Raw genomic sequence first — 24,585 nt, 5'->3', positions numbered from 1 at the left:
CTCCCTCTTCTTTGTACCATCCCTTCAGACATTTGCACACATTGGTACGAATCCCCCTAAGAGGAGAAACCAGCACCTAAGGATGAACCTCATGAAGTTCAACAACGCCAAGTGCAAGGTCCTGCATCTGGGTCGGGACAATCCCAAGCACAAACACAGGCTGGGCAATGAATGGATTGAGAGCAGCCTTGAGGAGAAGGACCTGGGGGTGCTGGTTGACAAGAAACTCGACATGAGCCATCAACATGCGCTTGCAGCCCAGAAAGTCAACCCTATCCTGGGCTGCATCAAAAGAAGTATGGCCAGCACGCCAAGGGAGGTGCTTCTCCCCCTCTGCTCTGCTCTCATGAGACCCACCTAGAGCACTGTGTCCAGCAGAAGGAGATGGACCTGTTATAGAATGAGCCCAGGAGAGAGCCACAAAGAGTATCAAGGTGCTGGAGCACCTCTCCTATGAAGACAGGCTGAGAGAGTTGGGGTTGTTCAGCTTGGAGAAGAGAAGGCTCTGTGGAGACTTTAGAGCAGCCTTCCAGTACCTAGAAGGGGGCCTACAGGAAAGCATGAGAGGGACTCTTTGTCAGGGAGTGTAGGGATCGGACAAGGAGTAATGGTTTTAAACTGTAAGAGTGCAGATTTAGATTAGATATTAGGAATAAATTATTTGCTATGAGAGTGGTGAGGCACAGGAACAGGTTGCCTGGAGAAGCTGTGGATGTACCTTCCCTGGACGTGTTCAAGACCAGGACGGATGGGGCTTTGAGTTTTTTTAACCATGATCCTACAAATCTGCTGGTGGTGACTTTCCTCCCCCTGAGCTACTACTGTGAAGAATGCACTGCTCCACAGAGCAGCAAGGGGAAGCCCAGAGCTCTTCTAATTGGGCCCCAAATGCTTCCCTTGCTGGTGTATGACTCCATTTAAGTGAACTGTACAACATAAGACTGTCAGGTAATGAGGCTTGGTAACTCTGCTTGCTAACATTAGTGGTAACGTCACTGGTAACAGCAATGGAGGAAAACTGGAGTAAGGCAGCATAAGGCACTGCTTGGCTGTGAGCCAGGCATTACTGCTGGGAATATGTGGAGGAGGGAGGAATGTGGCACAAGCAGCAACAAACTTTCAACAGTTTATAAAAACACTACTAGCTCAGCCTTTCCTCTGTTTTTTTTTTTTTTTTTTCCTTCCTGGGTTCCAGGGGAAATTATCTGTTGCTTTCTTCACTCCCAAAAAGACAACTGAAAACTCAGGACCCACTAAGCGTTGATTCCACGGAACTTTTGCCACCTCTGAGCAGGTAGGAAAGCTAAGTACACCAAGCATGCACTTCTCCAGCCTTTCCTCCCACTCCTAGAAGGAGTACACAGTCCCCTCATCCAAATGAGGTGAGTAGAGGTCTGAAAAGCCCCTGGAGTGTATGAGACTTCTGGGTTGTTTTGGCGATACTCCAACCCCAGCCCTAGTCCTCACTGCTCAGAAGGTAACTTCCATGCTTTGATCAGAAAACGTAGATGCTCAAGAGCATAATCTGCTTACGTTTTGTATTGGAAAAGGTCACCTGGCCCCTGGAAATGAACAGACTGAGGAAAATGTGGCAGTGCTGTATTTGGTGACAAGAGTATTTACACACAGGAGGAAAGAGGAAGAGTGGTTCTTCTGCCACTCAGCCACGAATGAGCTCTCTGTTCAAGGAGTAGAAACGCTTCCAGGGGAGAAGTTTCAGGATTATACTACAAAAGACCTGTAAGAAAGGGCAGGTGATGATGCCTTAGCAGCAATAAGCAATTCCTACCAACACAGCAGGAAGATCTCTCCATGATCTTTCTCAGCTTCTACTGCAGCCCCCTCTCTCACCGTCACTGTGAAAGAGTTCGAAATGCTAAGGTATAAATGAGCCTTGAAAATTTGGAAATCTCCTTTTGCAGCTTTCTTCTTTTCATTACAGACATGACACGCCCCTCCACTTGCTTCACAGCAACTAATGCGGTGAGGAGAAGGTTATCTAGAAGACTGATCTCCTCTGTGTCCATCAGGCGCCTACAAGTTATTCAAGAAAAACTAATGCTCCTTACACATGCAGCTTTAATGAAAAGGACTCCAGTCTGTTGATAGGAAGAATTAAAATCAGAACTATTGCTGAAAGACAATCAGACAATTAAAGCCAATTAATCCTGTCTAATTAACCTCTCCTGCATAATTCTGCATGTTGAGAGTAATGTCAGAATGTGAGGGCTATGTTCTTCCTCAAAAGAGCTAAGACATAAACACATTTTTCAATGCTGCTTTTCTACGGTACTGTAGAAACAGCAGTACTTACATCTAGCAGGTCCTTATGACAGTGGCTAATCAGGTAAAAATCACTCATTTGAGAAGTGATCCATGATTTGCATCAAAAATTTGAACCACCTGCTGGAGTGTCCCACTGACTACTGACACCGTATCAACAAATTAGATGTTGTAGACTTTTTTTTATTATTATTATTATCCCATGCTAAATTCTGTATTATACATTGCAATATCATTGTTTTTTAATAGCAAAACCAGATCCTCATATTCTTGACCCTTTATTGCATGAAATAAGGTGGCTTTTATGGCTAAAAGCAATAAAAAAATAAAGGGCAATAAGTTTAAAAAAAAGACCATTTTTAACAAGAGATGTAGTGTCCAGTGTGGAGTCATATTTGTTTCTTCAGCAGCATGCATCTATGACCCAGACGATCGGTTTTAGGTAATGTGTTACAACTGAACTGCTTTCCATGGCCATTCTTTAAAAGAATATTCACTGCACATCTGCTCCAGCTGCTGTCAGTGCTGATGTTTCATTTGACAACGCCCTGTCCTCTAACACACTCATCTGGCTGAGCATTTAAAAGCTCTGGGACAGGCCAGACTCTCTCCTCCCAAAGGTAGTTGATAAAATGTGTCTCACACACACAATGTAATCAGAAGGCATTTTAGAAGTCCTTTCTACCTGGAAATCACCTCATCTTTTAGTTTAGAGAGGTCACTTGTTTATATTATTGTGAATATTATTCTAATCACTTTTTAATTGACAAGGACAAAACACAGCCCATTTCATTTGCTTTTATGGACAGCATTTTTTTCCAGTGCCTGGATCCCATCAAACTGAAAAGAGCAGCTTGCATGCTTCAGGTGATAACTATCATCTCAAGAGCAATATTTGTCAAGTTAACAACTAGACCTCATAAGGTCAAATACTCACCTGGCCAGCCTCATCAAATCCTCATCTTCATTTAGCGAGATTTACATTTTTTGTGTGCGTTTCCCCCCCCCCGTTTATGTTTGTTTTGTTTGGCTTTTTTGTTTGTTTTTAAACTCTCACTTCTTTGCAAGCAAGAAGATATGAACCTACATCAATACATCTCAAAACCTGAAAGCATTACACTACCATAGTATGACTTCTTCAAATAGCTGTTCATAAATATAGTGCTAGCAGAGGATAAGCTATTTGGGGAATTACATGTCACTGTTGTCTCTGATAATGCCTACCTAACAGAGGTTAAAAACTGTTTACTGTACAATCCTGAACGGACCATAATTCCACCACCAGCCACTAAGCCTTCATATGTTTCATAATAGCACCCTGACTTTTCAAGAAGTTTCATCTCACACCAATTCAATACGGCTGCGATTCCCTGACCAGTTGATGAGAGTGCTGGATACCTTCCTGCTGCCCAAAACCCATATATAAATCTTCTAATGATGCCCTACAGTGGCATATATCACCTCTGTAGGAACTGTAATTTAAAAATGCAAATGAGACAAATGCATAAAGGAAAGAAATTAATCAATAAACATTGCTTAATATCAGCTGAGTCCTAGCCATTGACTCTTTCATTATAACAATAATTAATGCGATCATCTACATTGCTTTGAGGATAAATAATGGTAAACAGTGATATTATATATGTAGACATATACCTTAAGCACTGTCCACAAAGTGATACGGCATGTTGTATTATAACCACTCTACCAAGTAGAACAGCCAACAATGTCTCTGCAAATTAATTAATAAGTGGGAGGTACTCGGGGCACCAAAGTGCTAATGACTGCATTTAGACCAAAACGTGGATGAACACCACAGCATGTGCCAGCATACCGATAACCTGATTAATTGACAAGGCCCTTGGGAATTTAGTTTCAGTATGGCATAGCTTTTATTCATCCTGGAAGTCTGAGACTGTGAGAAAGGACACCTGGGTTATACCCCATTATGGGGCCGGGACACAGTCAGAGTTTACGGTCAGGTCAGCAACAACCTATATGCTGGCTGAGATGCAGTCTTAACAAAAAATCCTACAATAAATAAACAGCAAACAACTTCAAAACTATTAAGGAATGATCTCCATTTGCAAACCAAGAGGGTAATACTCTTGAGCAAAACGTTTCCATATGGCTAGCTGTTTTACAGCAGAACATTACTTTGCTCTCTCTCTAATTTCCTCCTTCAGTGCTAATAGACCTAAGGCTTAGTTTCCAAGGGACGCAAGATCCTTGAAACACGATGGTCCCTACCACTGGTTGCTCATCAGCAAATTAAGGCTTCTCTGCCAGAGCTACGTGTACTGACTGTTAGGCGTATGTCTGCATGGGATGTAGCCATACCCTTTAGAGAGACGACATACTCCAGGTCTGATGACTATCCAAGGGTGTTAGAACCCAAACAATTCTATTTTCCCAAATGAAAAATTTTATTACACCAATTACAGTTACCTTGACAATGACATCTGTGGAGAAGCAACATTTAAAAGAAAGCTTGCATGTACCATCTCCTTGGATTTCAGTAGAAATCACATGAATGATGTGTAAGATAGGCACACGTCTTATTAATACAAGCATGGAAATCAATTAGCTGAAAAGGGATAAAATCTCAGAGAAAAGCAACAGATAGTGTAACAGTTTTGTAACAGAAATGTAGAATTTTTTATGGCATTAGAGGGGCCAAGAGTTTAACCTCTTCAGGCAGCATTTCAGAAGGACACATCAAAATGCAAACCAAAAAGGGCAATGACATTTATCTGCCTCGGTCATTCAGAGCTAGAAGCTCCCGTTGCTGTATGGTGCAGCCAGCCACAAGATCACCACAGCGGCTGCTGCTGAAACTCTGGTGGAGGCTCAGAAGTGCCTCTCAGCATTTTCTCACCTTGTGTTAAGCAGAGGAGACTTTTCTTCCATACACGACATGGAGAACCGCCACCCCCACACCCCAAATTAGATGGAAAGCTGTCACCAGCTGCAGTGCACTGGAGTGTGCAAGGGTGTGGGTGTATTTTTTTTAACCCTCTTGTCCTACCTTGGGAAATTAGGAGAAACAGATGCCTCCTGACTGCATCCTGCTATTGCAATTACTGTTTACGGAGACTCAGGAAACTCATCCTGTCATCCCATGGGAAGACTGGAGGAGGGGGACACTAACAGCACAGCACGACAGACCAAGTTCTCCTGGACCACCACTGCTAAGGTTAGAGACATTATCAGCTTAAAGGCAAAACGCTGTCATTCTGAGCTAAGCTGTCTGCAATTAAATGTTCACACTCAGAAGACAAACTGAAAACAAACAAAAAAAAAAAAGTAAGCAATCCCAAACTACTTTGATTCCTGCTCTCCTGGTCTCAAAGGTCCTTGAATTCTCCAGGACAACAAAATAATGCAAATTCTCATTTCAGTGATGCCCTGGAGCCATCATGAAGGATGAGAAAATCTGTAAGGGGGCTGTAAAAGCACAATGTAAAAAAGCAGATCTGCTGCAGGGCAACTGCTCTTGGAAAGAAAAGCTGCCAGAGCAGTTCTGGGTACTTTGAAGACTTTCAGAGGGAAGTTGGAAGAACAGGGGAGTGGTTCATAACGGTGTTACACAAACTGAGGGTGACCCTCGGCAGCCAAACCCCTGAGACTCACATGTCACTGATTTTTACTACCTCTCCATTTCAGCACTTGTTTTTTCACTATGTTCTTCATTTACATAGCTAGTCAATCTGTATCAACATCTGGTGGATAAATTAAATGATACAGCTACGGTCACTGCTGCAATTACCTATTGCCACTTCGATTTGACCATTAAACAACAATTATGTCATTTAATATTGATGGCTCGTTATGTAACTTTAAGTACCCATAACTTTAAATGAAGAGTGAAAATTGCCCAACTTGAGTCAGCAATAGATGCTTCATTAAAACTGATAAAATTGCTATGTTGTTTAAATAATAAAGAAACGCAGTCCAGAGCAAGCACTTCAATCTGCTAAGAAGGAAAAGCTTCTGTTGAAAGAACAGCCAGGTAAAAATTTCCAGTACGCAATACTAAATTTAAAATGGAACATTTTGTATTCATTGATAGTATTTTTATAAATGGTGCTGTTTCAGCAAATGAGCGTAAAAAGGGCAGGCTGTTTTACAATTTTTTCCTGCAATTTCTTTCTGCTTTCTCTGATGCAGTCCCTACTGGACACAGGACACAGGAGTTCTTGGACCAAGAACCTGATCGGGTACAGTAATGTTCCATGTAATGTAATGTATACAGCACGTTCCTACATTCTTTTATTAGTACCAAATAACGCCCCCACGTAATTTAGCTTCATTTTTACAAATACCCAAACTCTCAAAGACAGAAAGTTGAGGACAGTAAGTTTGAAACTTGGAATTCTTCTATCTTAGCTAAATGTACTGTGGCAATTTGTAGATGTGTGAAGTGGATATGTGAAGAATAAAACTAACATTACTTCTTTTGCAGAAAAGTCTATTTTGGCTCAAAGACATAGGCAAATGAGAAACGTTACCTTGTGCCCACTTGCATCTTCCTCGTTCACTTAAAAAAATTAGGCTTTCAGTAAATTGTAAGAATTTAAATTAGACACAAGGATCCCCTAGCAAATTATGATGCACTGGCATCAATTAAAGCATGGCAAATTTACGGAAAGGCAACACATCAGTCAGTACCTGGGATGTACAGAGTGCTGTATCGCATTGCTCAATTATTCCCTATGGGCAAAGTATAGGAGTTGGAAAATGGAAATGAACACTTTTGACAGCATTGATGTGCTTGGTCTCACTTTTTTGCATTTACCTAGATTGTAGAATTCACATTTTCTACCAGATTTTTAAATCGCATACATACTAAGCTCTTTACAAAGTTCTCCATATGAATGAGAAGCAAAATCTGGATCCTAATGTGTGGAAAAATAATAGGATCTAATGAGTATGCAATACAAAATCAACTTTAATAATATCTTTTCAGATAAAATATTACTGAACAGTCTGAAAAGACTTCAAACATCCCATTATTACCGTTTTGACCTGAGGCAAAGCAAAGCACTGAAAACACATCAAGGCTTCCATTCAAGACTAAACGGGTTATGCTTGTATTATGCAATTTATATGAGAGTTAGGCAATGATGAATATACCCAATTCAAAAATAAAATAAAATGGTAGGTTATTCAGCAGCACTTTTATCAAAGCTTTACCCTATGTGGCAGTGCACAAAGAATCACTTTGTCTAATCTGTTTTGTACACATGTACAAACACCTAAGTTTACTAACAGAAACACATATTACACATCCTTTGCTAAAATCAGTGTTGCTTCCATATTAATAAGGACTTGGTCCCAGCCCAAAAAATAGAAATAAAATTAGCCAGAAAAAGGACTGTCCTTCTGGACATTCATTTCTCCTGAAAACAAATGGATTTTAAAAGAAAAAGTACAGAAATAAAATCTGCCTAAACATGTTCCTTCTTTATGCAGTAAGAAGGAAGGTTGTCTTCAACTCTTGACATCCAGGTGATACTCACAGTGATAAAATCTCAGTTAAACTAAATGCAAACTGACTTCAACAGTCACACATCTTTTGAACTCTTGACCTGAACCCACCAGGACACTTTTTTCCCCTCTTATAGAATTACCTCTTAACTTCTTAATATTCAAGAGTACTCGAGCTGAAATACCAGAAAGAAATACCAGAAGAAAAGCAGTTTCAAGAGGATTCAGGTCTGACCAGCAACAGTATCAGAGACACCACTCCCTCTCTGGATCAAAGCAGGCTGCAGAGTCTGAGTGCGGTTCAATTAACAGGCAACTGTTTGAGGATCTACCCATATTAAAGAGATCTCTGCATGCACCATTACTATTTGTCCTGAATCCTCTAAACTACTCAGTTTCAGAGCAGAAATATAAAGGAAGCAAACAGGGCAATACGTTATAATTAAATGGCAAGTCAACACTTGTCTGCTTTTGCATTTTGTTAGCCTGAATTTATACATCTTATATCCCTTTTTGACATACAGAGCAGTCTTCTGGTTAATTTTTAAACAAATTGCTGCCACACTGCTAATACTATAACGAAAAAAAACCTTCACACTTTCATTTGATTTTATCATATCACTTTTCTAAAATAGCTTGGGTATGCCTTTACTGCAGAGCAAGTTCCCCGAGTTAGCTTGAAATAGATCAGTTTAGCTACTGAAAACAGTCTAATTATGCCAGCACAGAGTTTAGCAGGAGATAATTTAAGCTATATTTCACCATGGTAAATAAGCCTGCACTGAATGCTAGATTTGACTGTCCTAGTACTGAAGCTGGCTTGTTTAAAAGCTGGTTTATATGTGTGTGCTATATGAATGTAACCTCCTTTATGAATGCAGCATATTCATTGATACTTCTTCTAGAGAAATAGCTTAATTTTTATTATACCCTCCATTACTTATTAACAGGACCATTAAAAGCAAACAGTTAGCTATTAAACGGTCTGCCAAGCAGCCTATACTAGAGCATAGATTGACCTATTGTATCTTATACATGTGCTTCTTTCTATTGCTAAAATCCAAAGCTGCTACAAAAATTAAAAAGACAACAACAAAACAACAAAAAATAACAACAACAAAAAAAACACCAGAGAGGCGCACTGAAGTCATAATAAGCATGCAATTTGGGTATTTGAAATGACATCATGACAGCTGCCATGTGTTCCAAGTATTGAAAGTGCTTTAAAAATAAAGCAGTGGTAATGCAGTTTGGCAAATTGCTTCAATTGGCTTTCTACCATTCAAAAGCCAACACTAACAGCAGCTTGGTTTGATTTTTCATCTGCCTTTTGTAAAATAGATTAGACAGTGAAAAGATACAGGATTTCTTTTTTTGTTTTCTTCTTAATTTCTGTCCCAGTCTTTCACTAAGTTTGCAACGATGCAACCAAATTACTTAGTAAATCCAATGTACACTCCAAGCATGCTAATTGATATATTAATTTTTCCACTCCACGTTTGAAATAAGTTATTAGGCCTTTCTCTTGCAGAATATTTAACCTTGATAAAAGCACAGCCTCTCACGTCAATATAATTTTGTTTCACCACTCCTGGAAATTTTTATTGTAACAATGCATTTGATTGGGGAAAAAAACAACTGGTAGAAGTGTCTTACCTAAAGACTGGTAGAGCTCAGTCATTTTGGGATGATCCCAGCAGGTCGTTTGCGTCTCATGGCTACAACACAAAATATAAAGGTTAGTAAAATGGCATTTCTTTTTCCCTTGCACAGCATGTGATCCCAATTGCACATTGCAGTGCTGTGCCAGACCACCACCAGCAGCCCAAGCTCTTGTAGGAGGGAGCCTGAGCAGCAGCAGGATATCTTCGTTCAACACCAGGTGTCAACTTAGACCGCTGTACTTAGGCATGGGCTCAGGGAGCAAAATTAAAAGTGCTGTTAACATTACAAGGACTGTGAGTGTTCAGATACCACAGCATGTTGGGGAACCTGTAATCACACCAGTTCTTAAAGTCTTCTGTTCATACATATCATTCCCCAAACCAGAGGACAGATGTTTAAAAGGGCTTAAAGCATTTATGAAACTGCTGACTGGATGTTGAGATCTGGGGCATTTTTGACCCGTTGCACCCTATGTGCCCTTTCCGCTCTTGCCACATGTTACATCAGAGCTGGCCCACGTGCTGTGGCTGCAATCACCCATGGCAGTCCAAACATCTGCACCAAAATCCCCACCAGCTGGCACCGCTTCTCGGGCCACGTGCTGCACCCATGCACAGACGTCTCCTTTTCGGTACCACGCTGTTAGGCTCCTTGGTTCCCAGGCCCTCTCCTTGCCCTAGAGGTCCCTGTGAAGTCTGGGGAGGCAGAGCTGTTGGGAAGCCAGGGAGAGCCCAAAACAGGGTTATGAATCCCGGCCCTCTGACTAGAATGTAAATGGGACGATCTCTGCATGAAAGCTCACGGTCTCCAGCTTTGCAACACAACGCGTTGCCAAGACACGCAGCGTGAGAAAGCCAACTACATGAAGTGCTAGTGAGTGTATTAGCAACTCATATCTCCTAAGGCTACACATTTTAAGGCGTTTTTTTTTTTAATGACAGCATAGTTAATGTGACCGCGCATCCACCAATGTGGAAAACTTGAAGGAAAATTCTCCTTATCCATCCTATAGTCAATGAAGTCTTGGTCACACAGAATTCAGCCCCACTGAAAGACAACCACGAGTACTCTTAAAACTATTCTGAAAAGCACATACAGTTGGTAGCAATCGCATTTCCAATTCCTGTACTTAAAAAGCAGGCATCCTGGGTCCAGCACACGCACATCATTTGGAAGAAAACACACAGAAGAGCGGGGTTTGATCCACAGTGTTTTGGAGTTACTGGAGCACACACCTTTCAGCTCCAAGACAATGAATCACAACCCAGCAAGCAAGCTGAATGCCCCTGTATACCAAACTGTGCACTGGAAAGCTGATGTAATGATGTTATTTTAGAGAGCAAACTGTCCTTGAGCTCTTTTTGGGGCAGTGATGTTCCAAAGTGCACCTCTACAGGCATACCCTAGGCTAAGACGGGATGCAGATCTCAACCAAACACTTCAACACCACCACTACTCATGGGAAAAAGAAATTTGTGAGACATTTTCTTAGCAGGATTTCATTTTGGTCTTAGAAGACAGGCTATTTACTCGATCCACGTGAACACTTGACTGGTCCAGTAATGTCTATTCAGTATGTAATATTCCCACATTTTGCTCTGTAACTGCACAAAAGAATGAAAGGGCTCACAAGCAATAAGCATAAGGAAAAATGCAGGCATAGCACTGCCTGAGCTGAGCACAAGCTTTTTAAAAAAGCCTCGTCTCATCAGCCTCAGCATCCCCTCCCCTTCCTAATTCCTGTGGTGGCTGAAGGTGGTGAGAGAGGCAGGAGGACGGCAGAGCTGCAGCCGCGGTCTTGTTTGCTCCGGTAATAAACGAGAGCTGAGAAGGGAGGGGGCTGCAATTGCACTCAGCAATGTGAGCTCACCCTGTTTTCTAACCATGGACTTGGGGTAACCTGAAAAGAAAACCCATGGATCCAAGACAACTGTGCCCCAGCTCCCATATCTGCCTCCGTATTTGGTACAGGGAGGCTCTGCAGCACCAGCAGCTTTTGGCTTAGCTTGGTATAGTTAAAAGTGTATTTCTGAAGACAGAAAGGAACAGTTTCCATTATACATTGAATCCCCCAGAAACTTGGCTTCCATACGCTTCTGCTTATATAATAGCAGCCCAAAGGAAAAGAGCAAGGGAACACATTCGCTGCCAAATAACTCTGTACAGACAGAGATCTCACGATTCAGGTAAGCGGACTGCAGAAGCACATAAACATTCAGAGCCACGGACCTGTGACTGCAGTTTGTTAGCGCCCACTGTTAGTTCCAGATCAGTAGCTCCCAAGGCATGAGCCTGACAGCCTCGGCTTGCCTCCCGATGGGCAGGTAGCCCCAGATGGGGGCTATTACAGAACAAAACTCCAGCACTGCAAACAAGCGCGTTCCTCAGGCTGGGAGCTGGGGCTGATGGTGGGGAAACAGCTCAGGAATTTGGGTGATGATGGTTTTCCACACCTGTTTATTATCTCAGATGCCACGTGTGCAAGTACTTCTCAGATACCTGAATAGCAAGTGTATCCTTGGCTTCTGTGCCAAATCATGTAGCAAAGACATGGAAGAGAGAAAGAGCTCACACACGCAGTTACAAGAAAGCTCTGAAACTCATCTGCCTAATTTTTCCAGTGAATTCACTTTGGCAGCCCCAGATTGTTCAGTGGATAAACAAGACCACTTGGGGTTCCATAGCTGTTAGTCTGGGAGCTTTCAAAGGCACTGATTCCCATTAAAATATTTTAAAGCCATCGGGTATCTGGCCAAGATGTATCTATATAGGACTCTGGAATCTCACGCCTGTGCTGGATAGAAGAGCAAAAGAATCGTTTTAGATGCAGAAAACTATTATGGTTGATCACTCATCAACATTACCTGGACGAGTATTTTATTGGTATTTTTATGGTAAGCCTAAATCACCAGATACTGGTGAATTCAGTGTGAATGGTTTAAGCTTAATCTTCCTGAAAAGCCCGATGAAACAACTGATTTTCCTGAGATCTTGTAAATAAAATTTCCCTTACAAAGAAACATTGGACTTCAATCGTTGTCGTGTATTTTTGCTATCGGTTACCCCACACCACCACACAGCGTGCCCTTACATCACGACTACCCGGAACATTTCACCCGGATGCACGCTTTGCAAGGAGCGGTTTCACTCGCTTCACCTACAAGTCGCTAGGCCTGAACTTGCAGGGTGGGTACACTTCCCCTCTGCTCCCTCCCTTCGCTTTGTCTGCAAATTCAGTGGTAGTGTACAGAAAAATACTCCTTTCTGCAGGGTGCACCTGCCAGATGGTGCAGGCCCCAGCTCCGGCCTCTGCCCGCGAAGCATGGACTCAGAAGCCGCCTGGCTTGGTCGGTGGGCTCGCAGTGGGACCCCAGCAATCCTGCCCTGCAGGAGACCCGGGCTGTGGAGCTGTCCTGACACCTTCTGCCCCACCAGGCTGCATTCTTGGGGGGGGGCTGACCCTCGGTGGCTGTGCTCAGGCGGAGGCAGGGAGGCTGCAGCTCCTTCACTCTGGCCGACAGCCGCTCGCTGCTGGCCTCTCAGCCGAGCGCTCCCCGCTCCCGAGGTTATCAGCCACGCTGCATGCCAAGAAACGTCAGGCTCCGTCGAGGCTGCTCTTCTTAAGCCTCTCCGCCATTTCCAAAGGGCATTTAATGGTGAGCCTTGGCGCCGGACGGGGGAGGCCCTGCGTGCCTGCCCGCACTGCGAGCACTGCGAGCCTGTAGGGAAGTGCCAGCTCAGCAGTTTCCAGCAGTCTCAACCACGCTTGGGAACGCTGTAGCATCCTTAATAGAGCTGCAGCAAAACGCCTGCCAGAGTTTCAAACTCCAGTGAACAAGGCCCCTGTACAGCCAGCGAGGCAGAGGGACAGGGGAAGGGCTGCGAGAGCCCTCCTGACCAGCAGCAGTTGAAGCCAGGTATGAGTATTTGCCCAAAGAAGGGCTCAAGATGGTTTTCCAAAGAACTACTAACACAAAAAGACATCAGTGCACATGTGCAGTACTTTTGCAATATTGCACACACTCAGAGGATACGTTCTCCACTTTGTCTCCTCATTCCAGTCACCTAAATTAATCACTATCTTTCAAATCACAGAGATTTTGCAACAAATACAAATCTAAGTGGGCTCATGTGGCTTGTTTTCCTCTTTCTCACCTGACTTAAGCTGTAAAGGTGGAAAGAAAATGAAAAGCAGGCCCCAAAAGGAGAAGAACAGCAATGGTTACTGGTGACACCTAGGTGCTGGTGTGACTGGCACACTAAACACACCGATAATTCAGAGGGATGAAAGCAAAGTCATCACCTAATACATCCTTTGGGAACTGCAGGACCACTTCATTAAAGGATGATTATATTATATTAGCAAGGATAATTTTTATGTGGACAATTCTGTCACACCATGCCAGTGCAAACTCCTCTGTTCTTGCCAAAAGCCAAGAGATTTGTCTCTCATCATTGTCAGGAGAGCTAATAACACATGGGATTGAAAACCTGAAATCAAGAGATGATATTCTAAGTGACATGCTAACTGAATTACAGTTCCCTTGTTACAACTTGATCAGTTTGGACAAAATACAGTTATTTTCTCTTCCCTCATTTTACACTACGTTTGAGCAACACCAGCAGCAGGAGGAGCGGGGAACAATCCCCCTCAGCCCAGTACTGAAATGCTCCTGCACAGGTCATGCTGAAACCTTCGCAGACCTTTTTGACTGCTCTTGTTCACATTCCTTCTCCTATTATTATTATTATTTCATAGTAATACATATGATTCAGGTTTTCATGTTTATTCACTGCTAAGCTCCAGAGTCTAGAACTTTTGACTGCAACCGCACAGTCCTTTTTAAGCTTTTATGCTACTCTTCACCTCTGATACTGGAGCAAATTCTGCAGTGCTTTTCCCCCCTCGCGCATTATTTGAAAATGCAACATGAAGTAGATGTGCAAGTGCACACATGTGCATAGAATAAGAAATTCCATCAGGTGGCAATAAATAGATAGTTACACACACTTAATAACAAGCTGAAATTAAAGTATTATTTTACAAAGCACTGAATTGATCCGCTTTCAGTCAACACAATTTATAATGCCTCTCACCTTTTGGCTTTAAGATCAGTAAAAGGTTACTACAACCACCTTATGACTGCTGTCAAAAAGCCAAAACAAACACGATACAGTTGCTTGGCTGTTCCTAAACTAACATAAATGCAATTCAAAGCGCTTGTACGCAGAGATGCTACCACTCATTTAAAATTAAAACTGCTTTCAGCAGTAGATGACAGTGATTGCACAGAAGACTTAATAGTTGTCTTAATACAGCGTTTCATTAATTCCCAGGGTAAAACACGTTGCTGCTACGGAAAGTATTAACGGCGTGAGAAGGTGGCACTCCTTTGTGCCTTACAAAGGACTACTGTTTTCATCCATAAACCCGGAGCCTACCGATCTGCGCACGGAGATTATTCCTGCTTAAGCCAAGGATCAGCGTCTTTTCGGCAGGAATTTGACTGCAGCATGTTTTATTGGCTTTTGCCAGATTTATCTCCCCGCTGAAGGGAGGCACCGAGACATATTTAAGTTTCTTGCTGATACTGGAAATGAATAGGAGAAGGGCAAATATCAACTGCCGAGTACTGAATAGTAACTTTTTTTTTTTCCCCCGGTGATGTTAAACATTTATTTTGTGCGCTCCGTCGCGGGCAAAGATTACCGCTCAGCCGCTGGGGCCGGCCGAGCCTGCCCCTCCAGCTGCTGCCTGCCCGCTGTCTATTTGCTTTTCAAAGCCTCCCCGCTCCTGCCAAAGCCATTTCACGGCGGGCTCCTGGCTCACCCCGGCTCGGACAACCAACTCCTCAGCCTCAGGAGATCGCAGCCCCCCACGCTTCCCCAGACCAACCCCGCTCCCAGCCTGGGACCCCCCCCCCCCCCAGCTGCTGCATTTGTAAGCATCTGCCCAAAGTTGCCTCCTGCAGCAAGTCACGAAAGCCCCTGCGTGCCGCGCAGGTAGTGCTGCACAGCCCCGGGGCGCCCCCCGGAGCCCCCCGCTGCCGCCCCACCGTGCCCGTGCCCGGCTGGGGGGGCTCCGCGCTGCCCCCCGTAGCGGAGCACCCCGGCGGCACGCCCGCTCCCCGCCGCGCCTCCTCCGGGACCGCTCGCTCGCCTTGCCCCCGCAGCCCCGCCGGCACCTGCCGCCTCGCCCCGCTCCTCCTCACCCTCTGCGCTGCTCCCTCATGGCGGCAGCTGCTCGCCGGAGCCACCAACAGCGCGGCCGCACGGCCCCGCCGCCCAGCACCACTGCGGCCGCCCCGCCGCCGGGCGGGAGGGAGTCAAAGAGAGGGCGGCGCTCGCCGTGCCGTGCCGTGCCGAGCCGTCCTGTGCCGTGCTCTGCCCCACCGTGCCGAGCCGAGCCCAGCCGAGCCGTGCCGCCCCGGCCCGCCCCCGGCGCTGTGTGGGCTGCTGCTTCCCGCCGCCGGGAGGGGGCTGGCTACCGCTGGGCGGGCCTCGGCGGGCGGCTGGGGGGGAAAGGGTAGAAGCGTTAGGGTTGGGTAGGACCTCCGAGATCGTCTGGGCTAAACGTCCCCCTACCACGAGTATCCCCCACTAAACCATATCCCTAAAATCTGCCCCAGATTGGAAAGGGGGCTTGGCGTGGATGTCGTGGCGCAGCTGATGGTCACCGTGGTGCCAAGCGGTGGGCTTGTGGGTGACGCCGGGTAATTTCTCTCCCGGGACCCAGACTGCCACCCCGGGCACCCCTCTGGCCCAGCGGGGCCTGGCCGAGCACTGGCTATGTAGGTACGTACCAAGGATCTCACAGCACTGCATTTCACACTGGCACAGCCAGTCTCTCACCCACCTGGGCACCCATCTTGCCATCCTTCCTTCGTGAAAGCAATGCTGGGGGAGACCTGGCTCCTTCATACAGCTGGGTATTTTTCCCAGGCTTGCAGACCTGCCTTTGTGGTAAAGGTGTCCCAAAAAGCACCTTTCAAACGTACAAAAAATCCCTATTTTTACACTGGGAAGACATAGGCCTGGATGCACAGAAAACTCATTTCACCCATAGTTTCTATACCATATCAACATCCTTGGACTGCTTTCCAAATGTATAGATGTCAGTAAGCACACGACTTGGTGGTTTCTATCCTAAATATTAGGCTATCGGGGGCTGTCTCTAAGGCTCCAGGTATCTGGATAACCTGCTTTTAGGGAAAATCCCAACAAGCAGTTTCAGGGGAAGCCCGTATGCTCTTTCCTAGAAACATTACAAGAGCAGGATGCCCAAGGTTCAACCCCTCCAACTGCCCAAGGCAACTGTGAAACCTAAGGGAGTGAAATGTAAATTTCTCATAGTTTCTATGCACCCTAATTTGTTTCAAAAGGTCTAAGCCACAGTTTTCATTCATCTCACATCTGCAATGCTGCTGCGACAAGGAAAGACAAAGAGGATTCATCTCTGCGTGGACAGACAGAGCGCCACGTTAAAGCTCACTGGGCCCTGTGAAAAATTCCCCGTGCACTTCAGTGGGTCGTGTATTGGATCAAAAGTTATATTAGATATATTAGCTTTGAGGTGAGTGAACCAGCCGAAGGCTGTCAGTTGTTTCAAATCAACAACCGCATCTTTTCCCATCTTCTGCTAAGTTTTAAGAAGCGAGGGATCTCTAAGTCTTTAAAATACGATTTTTAGCACATTGACTGGGAGGGACTTCACGATCCATTACACTGAGAGAAGAGCAGCCTGCTTAATGCAGCAGGGCTAGCCGTGGCTGGGAGCCTGCAGTTTCACAGAAAAAGCATTTTGCTTTCTTTCAAGAAATATCTTGTCCTCATCCTCCGATACACATTCCTTCAGTTTTTTACTTTTCTGGAGTTTCCTGGTCTTCCTTAACAGGAGCTTGCTGCTGTTATTATCACGTTTGTCTTCTTTCCCATACAATAGTGCCAAGTAATAAGAATTTAAAAACCAGTCTGAAATTCTCATACTTTGCATAATCTTCTTTCTCCTTGAGTTACAAATAAGGTATTGTATTCAATTAGACTCACAGCAGGTGAAAACCCCAATTAGTGAATCCATTTTCTTGGCTTTTTTTCCCTACCTTACACCCACACACCACTTTTTTTTTTTTTTTTAACAATAAAGGGGAACTCTGAGTCATTCCTCAATTCAAAAGCAAATTAACCCTTTGATCTCCCAAATCAAACTATTACCCACTCAAGAACATCCAGGAGAAAACACGAATGTTGAAAGATTAAAGGATTAAGGCCTATTGACTTTATAATTTGATTTTATATATAAAAAAAACAACACCAGTTTAATGTAGTTCTGATTGCTCTCTGTAAATCCACAAGAGCTTTTAGTAATTCTGATTGACCTCAAAATTATACTTTTGCTTTATAATGTAAGCAAGTAATACCACTCTTATTCCAAATTAGTTTTAAACTACTCATAATTTATTATAAAAATATATTTTGTTTGCAGTGTAAATGATTACTGTCTTGGGATTTTTAACTGAAGCAAATCTATATGCCGTACTTAATTTTAAGCCATTTATCTGATAAAAACCAGACTTCTTCCTGTAGAAAATAAAACAGGATTACAGGGTAAGCAGAATTTTAATTCCCTGTGGTGCTTTTCTTATCCAAGGACTATTCAGTCAATTTGGACACCTACACAGAGACCTCAATCAGAAGGAGAACAGTTTTTATTTCTTACACTGTAGGCTTGTGCCGAACTATATCTGATCAAGGTGTCTGTCTCTTCAACATTTACCAACACCAGGCACTTAAGGGGAAATTGCAGCCCCCTAATAAAGGACGGGTAATCTGCTTTCAGTGAAGTTGCCTTCTTAATAATTAGAGATGGGCTTAGTACCCCAAAACTCAGGAAAAGAAAAGATGAAATGGATTTTCAGGTAGTATGACTGCACTGCTTGCTGCCCAAATGTTCATGGAACCTGTGCATTCAAGAGTTCTCATTTTCCAAACCTAATATGTTATTTTCAGAATTCTGTCACTTTTCTATAAGGAAAGAGCCACAGATATGCAAACTTTAAAAATTACGATATGAACATAAAACAACTGATTCTCAAATAGTATTGCTTGAGTATAAATCTGCACAGGTTTTATGAGGGAGATCAGCATCAGCACCCCATGTTACAGACAGATAAGGAAACCTGAACACAGAAATGGGTAGGGACTCGCCTAAAAGCACGTAGGAGGGCAGACCTAAGTTTGCTTGTAAGATCAGCACTTAACTTCTTTAGTTTTTCTGTCATTGAAAGTAAAGATACAGCATTTTCCTATCAACTAAGTTTTTTTTTTTTTTTTTTCTCTGTTTCTGTGAAGCGTGTAGTGCTCCTTGTAAGCGTGGCTTTACTATTTCTCAGTTATCTGGGCACTGGATTAGCAAGCGCTTGCCTTGCATATAAGAAGACATTGTGGTGCCCTGTGTCGGGCTGGCTAATCCGCTATGCTGTTTGAGCCTATTTTCTTTTTCTTGGTATAAATAAATACGAAGAATCACTTGGGATGGCACAATGACACTTTTCTGGATCATCTGTCTTAAATATGCTCCAAGCGCTGACACCTCCTGTGTTTGTTGATAGCCCTCTCAGACAAGCCAAGAAGAGAAGACTGGTTTGGATGATGCTTTTTTTTTTTTTTTTTTTTTTTGGTCTGTTCACACATTACCACTGCAAGCACACTAAAACACCGTAAATACAATGAAGAAAATAGTTTTGAAATTCTACATTCATTTTCCCCAAAGCTGCACTGTAAATTAAACACTTGGTAAAACATGCATTGCTATGTATAGTTATAATCAGTTATTTGCACGGTGGGAGGGCTGAGGAGGGAGCATGCCACTTCCCATTTGGAGGGAAACCCAGTTTGTGTCCTGCATGAAGGGAGATGAGTAAGTGCTTCTTCTTAGACAGGGATCGTCCTTCACACCGTAAGGCAGCCGTGTTCTTTTGAGGTGTTCTTGCATCAGACAGAGTAGGAAAAATGTGTATTTTTTGAAAATAAAACTATTTCTGTAGTAAATGTTGCAGAGCTTGCTGCAATTTAATGCACAGTATGGAAGTATTGTTACACGGCATGTGTAACAGGAGGATGTGTATTCCTGCCGAATACACAATGGCACAAGCTCTGCCCTCCTTTACGAAACTCCTTTGGGCTATGCCTGCTTTTACTGTAGTAAAGACACCTGATTAAACAGAAGTCCTAGCTACTCTGCAAGATGAGCATCACAGAGCCTTAGGAGCAGTGTGTGTGTGCCTTTTGTCGTGCCACACTGCGTGCTGTTAATAGAAGATGAATGATAGGATGCCTGTCATTTTAGGTTTATTAAATATATGTATGAATTTCATCCTGTTAAAATCTTGGACAGGCTAACTGGGAGAAGGTAAAATTCTTAGCTGAAAGTGGCAATGCAGACAGCCAGCAGTAGCAGAGCATTTATTCAGCTCACTGCCAGGTGTATGATCCTAACTGAGGTGCAGATTGCAAGACTTTCAGTCCGGAGAGCAAATAAGGTTACATGCACCGCTGGATGCAGTGGACAGCACGTCCCAGTTCCACCAGTGCTATGAGCTCTGCAGGTAAGCACCTGGAAATACCAAAAGCTCTTCTCTCCCTCCCATGCCAAACCACATGAAGTAAAGAAAATTAAGAATGGAATAACCCCTGCTCTTCTGGGATGGAGATGAACTGGGGTTTGGGTAGTCAAAAGAATGGGAAGATCAAGAAGCAAAATGTTGGCAAAACGATAGATAAATAAAAATATTAAAAATAAAACAACCACCCTGCAGGAAGGCTTCTGGAAAGCTAACCAAAAAAAGAGCCTATAAAAAAAGACTTAACCTCTCTCAGCAGCAAAAAACTTATGCCAAGCAAAACTGCATGCTAATCTTGACAATCCACAAATAAGACTTGAAAAATAGTAATTATACATCATAAGTTCTTGGTTGGAGGAATCTGTATTGGCAAAATGAATGGCTATCATTTCAGTGAGTGAGGTTGTGAAAAAGTGCAGACTAATAAGGATAAATTAAACAAAACAATGAAGGCAAACTCTATTTCTTACTTTCTTTTGCGTTCCCAGTTAGAAATAAATGACTGTTTTGCCTCCTGGGGGATTAAACTAAGCAGGATTTCATAAACTCTCTTGCTCACTGAGTCTCTTTTCACCTCCAAATCTTACTTTCTGTGCATAAAATTATGTTACAAACACAGAAGCTGGCTTCTCAGATCATGAACTTCTCTGCTGTTTCCCATCAATGTACAGGTCTCAAGCGCAAGAAACTCCATCTTGCAGGCCTCCTTCACTCAGAGACCCAAAAATGTGATGCTAGCTACAGATCACCATGCATTCCTGGTGATGGAGGCCATTTGCAAGCAGCCCTCTCTTCCAAAGCCCTCCACAGACAGTAAAGGAGAAGCATGCATTCCCTTGTCACTAATCTACTTTTTGTTTGCATCCCATGAAATATGTATTATTGACACTCTCATCAAGTCTGTTTTTACGACTAAAACCATAAAAACAGAAAATTTTTTCCTTCATTCAGGACATTTTTTCCAAAAGAGCTCTGTGCAAATATTATCTTGAGGAGAAAATACTCATTTTGCCAAAAAAAAAGCCACCTAGATCACACTAGGAGATTACATATCGGGATATTCCAGTGGTAAGACTGCAGTTAAGTATTCAAAGAAGAGGACAATGGAAATCTATTGCATTTGATAACAGCTACAAGCAGGCAAGTTTCCAATCAGACCACTAACCAAGCAAACTTTGCATCTTTGAGTTACTGTGTCCATTTTTTGTGTCTGTGTTTTAGCAATGGGTCCCTTGCAGTGTTCTTACAGAATTGTAACTTCTGTTGCTTTAAAATATACTTTAAACCTGTCATAGCTACCATATTGTTTCCTCAATGATTATAATATACATAATATTTTAATATATTATTCTAACAAAAAGGGTCCCTGACTATTTTTATGTACACACTAGGCTCTTCCATCATCTTCCCAAGCATGACCCTAGCAGGTATGAGAAGGCCAAGGGCTCTTCCTTACCTTTTCCTAGACTGGGCCACACAGAATCCCAATGTGAGAAGGGGAGAGCTCTCCCTCCCCAGTAAATCAAACTTGGTTTGATTTAGTCTCCAAACTGGAGAGGCTTCAGCTTCTTTGCTATGCTGTCTCTCAGTACCTTTGGCAAGAAAAGCTTACCCTTCCTGCATAGCACAACTGCTTTGCTCTCTCTTCCTAAATGTCCAACATAGGGGTTCAGAAATCAGGGGAAAGCATAGCTCTGCACGTGGGGGAAAAGAAAAAAAAAAACCACCTACAGAAGCTGATGGCAGGAGGCAGCAGCTCCACCTAACAAGCCTCACCAGTAAATCTGTCCAGACTAACTCCTTCATCTGATCCAGGTGATGTTTCTCAGGGTTTATTTGCATAGAAATGCAGTTTCAGGTTAAGGTTGTGCAACTATTCACAGATTGAGGTCAGACTTCACAACAACAAGAAAAGTAAAAGCCTCTCATTTGACTTTTCTGAAATAAAAACTTTTAAAGTTCTTTCCAAAACAATAATCTATGACAAAATGTACTTCTATTTAGTTCTGTTTGACTACAACATGAAGCAATCGTTCATACAGTCCTGACAGTGTGTGCTGTCTGTAATGGCAAGTAGCAATAGTCTCATCTTGTCCATGCCAAAGAGTGAAAATTAATGTTTATATATACATTCATTTGAAACAAGTGTAGACATACAGGTATCTACATCAGCAAGCGTTTCCAGAGACAGATGAATCAGTATCATCTACCGTGGAGACATGTCCTAGGTTACAGATATTAGTTTATCCTAATGGAATCTAAATTTAAGTTAGCACTCAAATACTGCGGTAAAGACAGATATAGAGGAATTTTCAGGGATGATAAAAAATTATTTTATAGAGTCATAGAATGGCTTGGGTCGGATCTTAAAAATCATCTAGTTCCAGCCTCTCTGCCATGGCGTGGTTCCTTATTTCTTAGCTAGGTGTAAGAAAAGGATTTCATTCAAGTCTCCTGTGGCAAGTTCAAGCATTTACACTTTGGAACATACTTCACATCATTCCAGATGGCTTCTGCTCCATTTATTTACTTAACTATAATTTGGTTCTTTCTAACTACATAGTCCTCACAGCTCTTGAATGCAGGCATCTTTGTGTAGTTCCTTCTGTATCCAGCATACTAGTTTGCTGTTAATTCTGGAAACAATCCTGTGGAAGTTAGCTGATGAGAGAAAAAAAGTCTTGCTAGACTGTATTTCACAGTTTAAACTTGATGTTTAAGTCTAATAATGGGAATACATTTGATAAAACTCAATCTCTGGGTATACTTTCATTATTTTCTGACTTTGAATTCAGCCAAACCTCTCATAGTACATTTCAACAAGGCTTCCCTTAACTTGCAGTTCTACCAGCATGCCTTCACTCCACTCTCTGATCTCTGTTATTGAAAAAAATGGAGTCTGTTGGTGAACAAATAAGCCTGCAGAGGAAGATTCAAAAGATGGCAAAGCAGCCAGATTAGCCATGGAAAAAACTTGCAGTGAGAATCAGAGATGCCTTGTCTACCCAAGTCAAAGAGCCTTGACACAGGAACACAGATGACTTTTGGGACCTACCATAACTCACTGTCAAATCAAGGACAACGGTGGAGCTCAAAATCAGCCAAATACACTTCCTCTTTCTGTACTGAACATTCATCCACATTGAACCAACCAACCAAATTAGTAATGTGGATTTGGAACTTTTTTCGTCTTTAAGAAATAAAAGTGCCTCTAAATCCTGAACATTCCGTACAACCCTAAAATATTAAGGAGTTAAACCATGCTTATGCTCCATATTAACGTTCTTAGACCCCCGTGGCTACAATCTACCATCCTTGAACATATTATCAGAAATGTCACCCTACCTACAATTCCACCACATCAACATCTTCTGCTTTTTCTAAAATAGTCCAGACTTAAATAAAAAATTCTTATTGCCAGGCCTAAGTGGAGTAACCCATCTTTACTATCTTCCTTGCCACCTGATACACAATTCCAGATTATATTAAAAGTTCAGACTACCTAACTTGTCTGTCAGAAACATCACAACACAGTTTTTGTTACCTCCCTCTCAAGGAAAAGAAAAAAAAAGTGTTAAATTCAGTCAAGAGTTCTCCATGTCTATATATGGCAAGCATTCACAGGATCCAGACCATTTGTGTATTTCATACTGTCCACTTGGACTACTACTATCTTTTATGCTGACATAAATTTACTAGACTTAGATAACACTACCTCCTGTGTAGAAGATGATTTTCTCAATGTTCTTAATGTTAGAAAGAAGGCTCATCCAAACTCACACTTCCTGTCTTAGAAAACATTACAACTGTTTGCGCATTCATCTTTAATTCATCCAACATAGCAAAATCAGACTGTCACATTAAGAAAATATAATGTTGTTTTAAATTATCATTGTTCTCTTGAAGTAAATAATTTTCCTTTAATTACTATCAACAGCTTTGGCTCACAATTGCCAGCTTAAGAACCAAATGTCATTTTGCAAACAATTATCACCACTTCAGTTAATGTCTTTACACTAATATGCATCAGTCCGGGGAAAACAAAGCAAAAATCTTCACTTTACCTTCTAAATAAAATCTGGGTTAAGATATGTGATGTCTAAATACTTTTGTGTCCCAGTAATGAAACTTATTTTTGCTTATGGACATTGCACATTTTATCAGTATTCAGAAATCAATCTCTTGTTCCTTTTCCATAGTTTTGTTGCTGCAGTTGGTCTTACTCTTAAAAATCTGCATTCGTTATTTCTCAAATTATTATCCTTCCACCCATGTCCTTCAATTTGTTCTGTTTTTAGGGTAACTAACAGAGCAAATAATTTATTAAAGATAAAAATAGTTTTGCAAAGATTTGCAAAGCTGACAGCCTAAAAATTTTGCCGAATGGAACCCAAGTAGAGAGTAAAGGATTAGACCCTATCTAATCCACTGCTTTTATCAAATCATTGTATTTAATGCTGAACTAAAACCTTTGGAGAGTTTTATTTTTAGCAGCTTGCCATACTGTTTATTCATTTGGCTTTATTTT

At 42.5% G+C, this 24,585-nt stretch overlaps 1 protein-coding gene across 1 annotated transcript in view; it reads right to left on the bottom strand.

Annotated features, from left to right (window-relative positions):
* DMD (dystrophin) overlaps window positions 1–24,585 on the bottom strand; it is a 1,075,555-nt gene that overhangs the window by 72,263 nt on the left and 978,707 nt on the right. Inside the window, 1 exon segment of the mRNA XM_035542302.2 lies at window positions 9,430–9,491. Coding sequence (XP_035398195.1) covers window positions 9,430–9,491 — 62 coding nt within the window.

This window comes from Cygnus atratus, chromosome 1, assembly GCF_013377495.2.
Source record: "Cygnus atratus isolate AKBS03 ecotype Queensland, Australia chromosome 1, CAtr_DNAZoo_HiC_assembly, whole genome shotgun sequence".
NCBI classification, from domain to species: Eukaryota; Metazoa; Chordata; class Aves; order Anseriformes; family Anatidae; genus Cygnus; species Cygnus atratus.
The sequence above is the reverse complement of the archived record's forward strand: the minus strand, read 5'-3'. Positions and strand labels throughout refer to the sequence as shown.